The sequence below is a fragment of the Rhea americana genome, unplaced genomic scaffold (assembly GCF_003343005.1).
Source record: "Rhea americana isolate MKP2758 unplaced genomic scaffold, rheAme1 scaffold_540, whole genome shotgun sequence".
NCBI lineage: Eukaryota > Metazoa > Chordata > Aves > Rheiformes > Rheidae > Rhea > Rhea americana.
In genome coordinates this window covers 37,814-45,801 of record NW_028186691.1, presented here as the reverse complement: position 1 = coordinate 45,801, position 7,988 = coordinate 37,814, and the positions used below count along the sequence as shown (strand labels likewise).

Genomic DNA, 7,988 nt, shown 5'->3' with positions numbered 1-7,988 from the left:
GCCGGGCCGGGCCGGCGGAAGTGACCGTTTCCTGGCGGGTTCCGGCGTCGTGTCGGCCCGGGCATCGGCACCGGCACCGACGGCGGGGCTGGATGGCGGGGGGGTGCTGGGAGCGCAGATGGGGCTGGAGTTTACACGGGGCCAGGAGAGCGTGCAGGGCCAGGGGGATATGTGGGGCCGGGAGGGTAGGTGGGCCTGAGGGTTATGTGGGGCAGAGGATGAGCCTGGGCCTGGGGGCAATGTGGGGCAGGGGATGAATATGGGGCTGGGGGTTATGCAGGGCAGGGGAAGCGCATGGGGCTGGAAGCAGCGTGTGTGGGGCAGGGGTCTGCCTGGCCYGGGCGGTGCAGAGGCCGGCCGTGGGCCTGGCTGTGGGCGAGGTGCACGCAGCTGGGCAGCCCTGTCCGGGGGAAGGGGGGCACCCCACTGCTGGGGCTGTGTGGCCAGACCCCGGTGCCCCCATGGCGCAGGCTGCGGGGGTCCGAGCTGTGCCGGCGTCCCCTGGGGGATGTCTCCTGCCCTGAGGGGGGCCCGGCTCTCACTCCTTCCCTGTGGCCCTACAACGCTGGGAATCCCACAGGCATTTGGACGGGGCTCTGGTGACACTCCCTGCCTGGGGGGCATCCCGCCCCCCCACCCGAGGACAGGGGGGCATCCGCTCTCGGCGCGGCCCGCTCTAGACAGCTGGACCCTGGACGCGGCCCAGCGGGGACAGGGCAGTGGCCGCGGGCACTGCCAAGCAGGCCGCGGGGCTGTGGGGCAGAGGTGAGGGGCGCCGGCGGGCAGAGCCCTCGTCTGCGTGGGGGCCCTGGGACAGCTGGGGGCCGCAGGGCACGCTGGGGGGGGGCAGAGGGAGATGGGGGGGGCTCGGTGCCGTCGCCTTGCACATCACTTCCTACAGGAAGCCTTGCTCTCTCTGTAAATAATCCGGGGGCCGCCGCTTTGTTTTAGAGCCTGAGGAGCCGCCTTTCCGCCGCGGGGCGACAGCGGGAGGGGCCCCCAGGAGCCCAGGTGTCCAGGTCCTGCCCCCCCCAGCCCCTCGGGGCTCTGCTCCGTGTGTCCCCCCCACCCTGGCTTGGGGGGGTTGCTGCATTTCCTGCCCCTCAGACTGGTTTCACCAGCAGCCGCTCGGAAATAGGTAGGCGTGGGGCACGCGTAGGGAGTGATGGGGGGGTGGCAGCCCCGGCTCTGCCCTGGAAGGCCCCCAGCCTCCCACTGTGCCCGGAGCGTGGGGGTCTCAGCGCACCTGTGTCCCCCACCCTGGGGTCCCTGAAGCACCCCCCCRCCCTAGGGGTTTGCCCCCCGGGGGTCAGAGCGGGCAGAAGCGCAGGCTGTGGTGCCCAGGGGGGTGTGAGCGTGTGAAGGGGTGCACATGCACATGTGTGCATGCGTGCAGGAGCGTGGGGGCTGGGCGTGGGTGGGGTGGGGCCGGCAGCAGGGCCTCCCCCCCCCCCCGCACCGCCCCCCTGGGCTCTCAATGGGGCTCTTTGTGCAGCACAGAGCCCCATTGACAGCCCGGCGCCACCCCCAGCTCTGAATGTCTGAGCCGGGGCGGGGGGGGGGGCAGAGAGAGCCTCCAGTCGCGCGCCCCAGCGTGTCCCCAAACCACATGCCTATATCCTGCCCACCGCTGTTGTCGGGGGGGGGGGAACCCCCTGCCACTTCCTGGGCCGCGACTTGAGAAGGTGCCCGGACGCTGAGCCGAGACCCAGCAAACTCGTCTCGCCTCCCCATGACGCCCTCTCTCCCTTCCAGGTGGGACCCCGTGAGCTGGCGGACGGGGCCCCCCACCGCCCGGGGGCACCATGGAGCCTGAGGAGGCATTTAACGGGGTGAGCAGTGGTTTGGGGTGGGGGGGGCGTGGCCCTGGCGCCGCGATCTGGGCAGATTTCCAGGCCAGAGATGCGTCCTCAAGAGGCTGTTTGTGCTTGGGGGGAGGGGTCCCGCAGAAGGACCCCCCCGACCCCACTCCTCCCTGTGCCCCTCAACGCCGCCTCTCCCCCCAGAGCCCGGCGGTGGGYGCTCGTGGCGGGTCCGCGGTGGCCATCATCGGGGCCGAGGATGAGGACTTTGAGAACGACATCGAGCCGGTGAGCGGGCAGGAGGGCGCCCCAGCGGCTGGGGGGCCGCAGGGCTGGGGGGGCCCACAGGCACCTCACTCTGCTCCCCCCCACCAGAACCCTGATGACCAGAACAGCATGTTCCAGAGCCTGGAGCTGGTCCGGCAGCACCCAGCCTATCTCATGGCCTTCCTGCAGCACGTCGTCCTCCAGTTCGACTCCTGCCCTGTGGTGAGCGCGCTGCCGGGGGGGCGGGCAGCACTGCTGGGGTGAGGGGGGGGCAGCACAGGAACCCCCTGGGCCAGCAGGAGGGAGGCCTAGGGGCACGAAAGGCTCCCCACATGCGTGCAGCTGCCCCCGGGGGGGTGCGTGCGTGTAGGCGGCTGCACTGCGCGTCCCCTTGAATAACCTCTTCTCTCTGTTCCCCCCTCCCTGCTGGCAGGGGCTGGAGCTGAGGTAATACCCGGGGGGTTTGGGGGAAGGGGGGGGGCGCTGAGAGCAGGACCCTGCCTCAGCCCCTGCCTGCCTGTGCCCCCCCAGCTCTGCTACCTGCACGTGGACATGCTGCGCAGGATGAACCCCAAGGAGGGCAAGAAGCAGTTCCTTGAGTTCTGCCACTTGTTCCTGGACAAGGCGGGGGTGAGCGCCACCCCTGGCCCCTCTGTGCCCCCCAGCTCCCTCCTGCTGTGGGGCTGCTTGGGGGGCTTAGAGGGGCAACCTTGACCCTCCCCCCCATCTCTCGCAGCTCCTGCGGGTGCCTGTCCCCCACCAAGTGCAGTTCGAACTGGGTGAGTTAACCCCCCCAACCCCTAGAGCGGGGTTTGGTGACAGGACTCAGCCCTACTCTGCCCTGGTTCTGTACCCAAACCTGTGCCTGCACCCCATGGCACGCCCTGTGCCCCCTCAGCTCCCCCCGCTGCACCCCCTGGCACCCGCAGCCCTGTGCCCTCCCCCCCCCAGCACCCGCTGCTCCTGCCGGCCCTGGCCCTTCCTCCACCAGCCGCACAGCCGCACCCAGCTGGCTGCCGCGAGAAAGGCCGGAAGCGCCTGGGAAGCCCCGGCTGCGCTGAGCTCATGGGGCCTCGGCTGGGGGGGTGGGGGGGGGAACAACGCGACACAGCTGCGTGGCACCATCTCCTGGTGCTTAAGGATGCTGCAGCCAGCCCCGCAACGCTACGCTGCACGCTCTGGTGGGCCCCTGTGTGCAGCCCCTTGCCCGCTCYCCTCTCCATCCACCCAAAGTCCTGCCGTGTCCAGCACTCCCCACTGGCRGCCCGCTCTCCGCCCCCAGCAGATCCGGAGGGGCGGCTGGGCCCTGGGGGGGCCAGGGCTGGCACAGGCAGGGCTCCCCGAGGACACAGCCGGAGGCAGCTCACGGCCCCCTTCGCCTGCAGACCGCACGCGCCCCGAGCTCCTGGCGGATGACGTGCAGCGTCGGTACCTGCAGGAAATCCAGGCCTTCCAGGAGCCCGAGATCTCCCGGCAGCTGGAGGACTTCAGGTGCGAGGAGGCCATGGGCCGCGGCGCGGGGGCCCCGGCGTGCGTCCCACCACCGTTGACGCCCCTTCCCCTAGGTCCAAGCGCCTGATGGGCATGACGCCAGGGGAGCAGGAGCTGACGGAGCTGGAGTCCTACCAGACCCGGGACGTTGGCATCCGGGAGGCCAAGGAGAAGCAGCTGGCGGAGGTGCTGTTGGCTCGGCTGGAGGAGATGCAGTGAGTGGGGCGCCTCGGGGACACATGCGTGCAGGTGCCCGCGCCCCGAACGTGCCGACGTGCGTGTGCTTCGGCCCTGACCCGCGGCTGCGCGCGGACAACGCTGCAGCAGAGGGGCGCGCCGTGCTTCGGCTGACTCCGGCGCCTCCGCGCTTTCCGCACCTGCGTGCGCGTGCATGCACCGGCTCCTTCCCAGGCCCTTTACCCTCGCGGCCCAGCCAGGGACCCTCCTCAGCTGGCTGCAAGCCCCCTTCCTCCTCCGCGCGGCCCCAGCACATCTGGCGCCCCTCCCCGCTGGGCGCCCGTCCCAGAAGCRCAGACGGAGCCAGCGGCTGCGGCCTGGGAGGGGGAAACACCCCCTTCCTGCCCTCCTCCCCCCTTTTCCTGGGTATTGCTGACGATTGCATCAGTCTCGGCGTGGTATAAACCCCCAGTCCCCCACAACCCGTCCAGCCCAGTCTGTCCCGGCTGCTCCGTCCTAGCACACGCTCACCCGTGCTCACCAGAACATGCTCCAGCGCCTGGTGCCGACACTGACAGGCAGATATGGGGCTGGCATACTGGTGAGGGGGCCACCCGGGGAGCCCCTGGCCACAGTGGGGGGGGGGGGGTTCGGGGTGGAGACACGCGATGGGGGGCAAGCAGCACAGGAGGATGGGGGGGGTCAGGGCTCCCCGGACACCTGGGCTCACCGTGCACTGCTGCTTCTTGTTTTTCCAGCCTCACGATATCTTCCGACGAGGAAAAAAGGTGAGAAAAGCAGGCAGGCACTYGGGGCGCCTGGCGGTGGGGTGGCTTTAGGGGTGCCTGAGGGTCTCCAGGGAGGCGTGAGGGTGGCTGGGGCACTTCGAGGGTGTTGGGGGGTGCCATGTTTAGGGTGGGGGGTGTCTCGCCATGCTGGAGCGTACTGCAGTGCTATCCGGGCTGCTCTGCACCCCCAGCTCAGGCTGTGGCTGTCGGAGGGCGGAGGAGGAAACGTCTGCAGCCCTGTGGGGCCGGCGCCGTGGCGGGCAATCCCCACAGAGCCCTCTCCACCCCTCGCCGCCCCTCAGCCCCTCTCTTCCCTCATCCCAGCTCTGCCATCTTTGGGGCCATCGTGACCTACATGAAGTACCTGGGGGTTAAAACCAAGCTCAGTGACAGCAAGAAATCAAAATCCAACTTCTTCCGCAAGAAGGTGAGGCGCCCAGCCGCCTGGGCTCCCTGCCCGCTCCCGGGAGGGACCCTCTCCCGGTCTCGCTGATGCGCCCCTGCCTCACCCCACAGATCTCAGGGATCAAGAAGCCGGAGGAGCTGCAAACAAAGCCCCGGAAGGGCTTCATCCTCCCGGGGACTTCCCTCTGGAACCGYGATACCCACAGTAAGTGGGAGGGGGCACGAGGTTCCCCCTCTTCCCAAAGTCTTCACACACACCCTTTCTCTCAGCAGCTCCYGGTCACGCACCCAGCGCCGCTCGTGGGGCTCGGGCCTGTCCTGCTGCAAGGCTGAGGCTCCACGTGGGGCCATGCCGCGGGGCCTGGGGGCAGAGCCCCGTCCATTGTCCTTTAGACCCCCCTGTCCCCCTCAGCTCCCCCCCCCATTCTTCTCTCTTGCAGATTCCGATTTCAGGCAAAGCAAAGTCCCCGAGGGCGAAGGTACCCCCTCCTGTCCCCCCTACATGCATGGGACCCCAAATCTGTTCCTCCCSCGGGTCATGTCAGCCCAGCCGGGGAGGGGGGGTCAGAACCTGTAACCCCATTAACCCACCTCCTCCCTGCGTGTGCAGCACCGACGGGGCAGAGAGCTGGGCCGCCCCCCTGTAATACACTAATCTGCCCCCTTGCATGCAGCCAGCCTGGCGTCTGTCTGTCCTTCCCTTCCGCTCGCATCTCCATCTTCCATCTGCTCGTCGTGGGGGGCTCTGAGCCCGGACCCCGGGGGGGGGAGCCCCGATGCCTGGGCGCTCGCCCTGCCCTGGCAGAGGGCTGGACCGGAAGGCAGGACAGTAGCCTGCGCCGAGTTCGGAGCGTGCAAAGGGTCTCCTGACCCCCCGCTGGGCGTTTTCCTAACCTTTTCCCTCCCCCTTCTCCAACCCGGTTCCTCCCCACAGTGGAAAAGGTGGCGCACCCAGACAGGAAGGGCCCCAGAGCCTCAGACAAGACCGAGGGTGGTACCGTGCGGCCCAAAGCGGGGGCAGCCAGTGCCCCCGCCTCCGACCCCCCCAGCGTGGCCGTGACCATCAACCCGCCCCCGGGAGAAGGCGCCGAAGGCGACCCAGGTAAGGGGGCTGCAGATTCAGGGTGCGCTCTCGGCGCTTCTTATCCTGCTCATCTCGCTCATTCTTTGTCCTCCCTGCAGGTTTGGACCCCCCCGGCCCCACAGAGCTGGGAGACACCCCGCCGCGAGGCTTCTGCCCCACAGAGCCCCCCAGCAGTGAGCAGCACCCCACAGAAGATGGGGCTGAGAATGAGAGGTGAAGCAGCTTCCCCCCCCCCCGCCCCCGCCGTGCCGTTTCCGCTGCCCTCTCTGCGCAGGTGCCCTGGCCTCCCCCTCGTCTGCCTCGTCCTCCCTCCGCAGCCCCTCGGTCCGGCTGCTGATGGAGGGACCCCGCTGCTGCGGCCCCTAACTTAGCAACACCCCCGCCCTACGTCCGCGGGCCGAGCTCCGTGGGGAGCGAGGGTGCGCCGGGGGCCCGGATACTGGGGCTCCCTCTCCTTTACCTCACCGCTTCCCCCCGACCCTTTCTCCTGGCTTTGCTGTTGCTGCTGCTCCTCCCCCGTAACCCTGCTCTTGTGCTGCTCTTTCTCCCCAGAAAGCGGATCAGGTTGGTGATTCCCCAGCCCCCCCCTTGCATGCTTGGGGGGGCGCAGCGGTGCCAGGGGACATTAACTTAGCGACACCCACAAACTCAGCTAAGTACCGGGACCCCCCGCCACAAGCGCCGGAGGGGGGCTGCCCCCTTCTGCCTCCACTGCCTGCCCCCCACCCCCAGGGCCTTGCACCCACCCGTCCTGGCCCCAGGCTCCCTGGGCTGTTGCATGGCTCGGAACCCCCCCAATCTGGTGCATGCGCTCCCCCCCCCCCCGGAGGTCTCACCCTGTTTCTCTCTCTCCCCTCCGTGCATGTGGTCCTGTCTGCCTCTGCCCCCTTCCCACACGCTCAAATTGCCCCCCGCACGCTCGCTACTCGGCTCATGGGGCCGCCTGTGTCCTCTGCACACRTGATCACTTGCCTGTGTCCTCTGCACATGTGAATGCACGCCTGTGCCCTCTGCATGTGTGAACACAYGCCTGTGCTGTCTGCACACGCCTGTCCTGTGTGCCGCTGGCCCCTCCCACACGCTCAAATTATCCCCTGTATGCTCGCTGCTTGGCTCGTGGGGCCGCCTTTGCCCTCTGCATGTGTGAACACACGCCTGTGCTGTCTGCACACGCCTGTGCTGTCTGCCCCTGCCCCCTTCTGCACGCTCAAATTCTCCCCTGTATGCTCATTGCTTTGCTCATGGGACCACCTGTGCGCTCTGCACGTGTGAACACACGCCTGTGCCCTCTGCACATGCCTATCCTGTCTGCCGCTGCCTCATCCCCGCATGCTCAAATCGCCCCCGCCACGCTCGCTGCTCGGCTCGTGGGGCCGCCTGTGCCCTCCATGCACAACTGTGCTATCCATACATGCGAACACATGCCTGTGCCCTCTGCCCATACCAACGCATGCCCGCACACCCTACACGTTCCTGTCTCTCTGCATGCGTGAACACACACCTGCACCCTTTGCACACACCTGTGCTCTCCACGCACGTGAACACATGCCCACGCCCTTCATGCACACTTGTGCTCTCCACACATGCAAACACATGCCTGCATCCTCTGTGACCTGTGCCCTCTACACGCATGAACATGTGAACATGCGCCTGTGCCTTCTGTGCACGCCTACATCCTCTGCACACACACACACCTGCGCCCTCCATGCACGCTTGTGCCTTCACACGTGAACACACACGTGCCCTCTGCACGCACACGCCGGCGGCTCCCGCGACCCCCTTGTGCTCTCTGCGGCTCTCTGTGCTGGGTGTGCGGCTCCCCCCTGCCCGCGCCGCCCTCCGCCCGCCCCCGTCTCGCCCGCCGCCCCCCGGCCCTCCGCTCCGTTCCTTGCGCCCGGCCGGCTTCCCGGCTCTGCCGCCTCCGCCTTTGCGGCTCCCCGTGTCCTGTCCGCCCTGCCGGGGCCTCGTCCCCTG

The 7,988-nt window shown here is 68.5% G+C and overlaps 1 protein-coding gene across 4 annotated transcripts in view; it reads left to right on the top strand.

The window, feature by feature from the left end:
* The first annotated feature begins 951 nt into the window (after positions 1-951).
* ARHGEF1 (Rho guanine nucleotide exchange factor 1) overlaps positions 952-7,988 on the top strand; it is a 14,730-nt gene continuing 7,693 nt past the window's right edge. Inside the window, exons 1-15 of one of the 4 annotated variants that reach the window (XM_085318572.1) lie at positions 952-1,138; positions 1,756-1,832; positions 2,007-2,090; positions 2,178-2,291; positions 2,601-2,699; positions 2,806-2,848; positions 3,455-3,560; positions 3,635-3,775; positions 4,496-4,525; positions 4,850-4,952; positions 5,042-5,135; positions 5,371-5,409; positions 5,865-6,032; positions 6,113-6,227; positions 6,567-6,578. In XM_085318572.1, the coding sequence (XP_085174698.1) occupies positions 1,806-1,832; positions 2,007-2,090; positions 2,178-2,291; positions 2,601-2,699; positions 2,806-2,848; positions 3,455-3,560; positions 3,635-3,775; positions 4,496-4,525; positions 4,850-4,952; positions 5,042-5,135; positions 5,371-5,409; positions 5,865-6,032; positions 6,113-6,227; positions 6,567-6,578 (1,175 nt within the window). In that variant the 5' untranslated portion in view covers positions 952-1,138; positions 1,756-1,805. Of the gene's footprint in view, positions 1,139-1,755; positions 1,833-2,006; positions 2,091-2,177; positions 2,292-2,600; positions 2,700-2,805; positions 2,849-3,454; positions 3,561-3,634; positions 3,776-4,213; positions 4,339-4,495; positions 4,526-4,849; positions 4,953-5,041; positions 5,136-5,370; positions 5,410-5,864; positions 6,033-6,112; positions 6,228-6,566; positions 6,579-7,988 lie in introns of those variants that run through there. The other 3 variants (XM_085318574.1, XM_085318573.1, XM_085318576.1) reach the window with 3 other exon arrangements.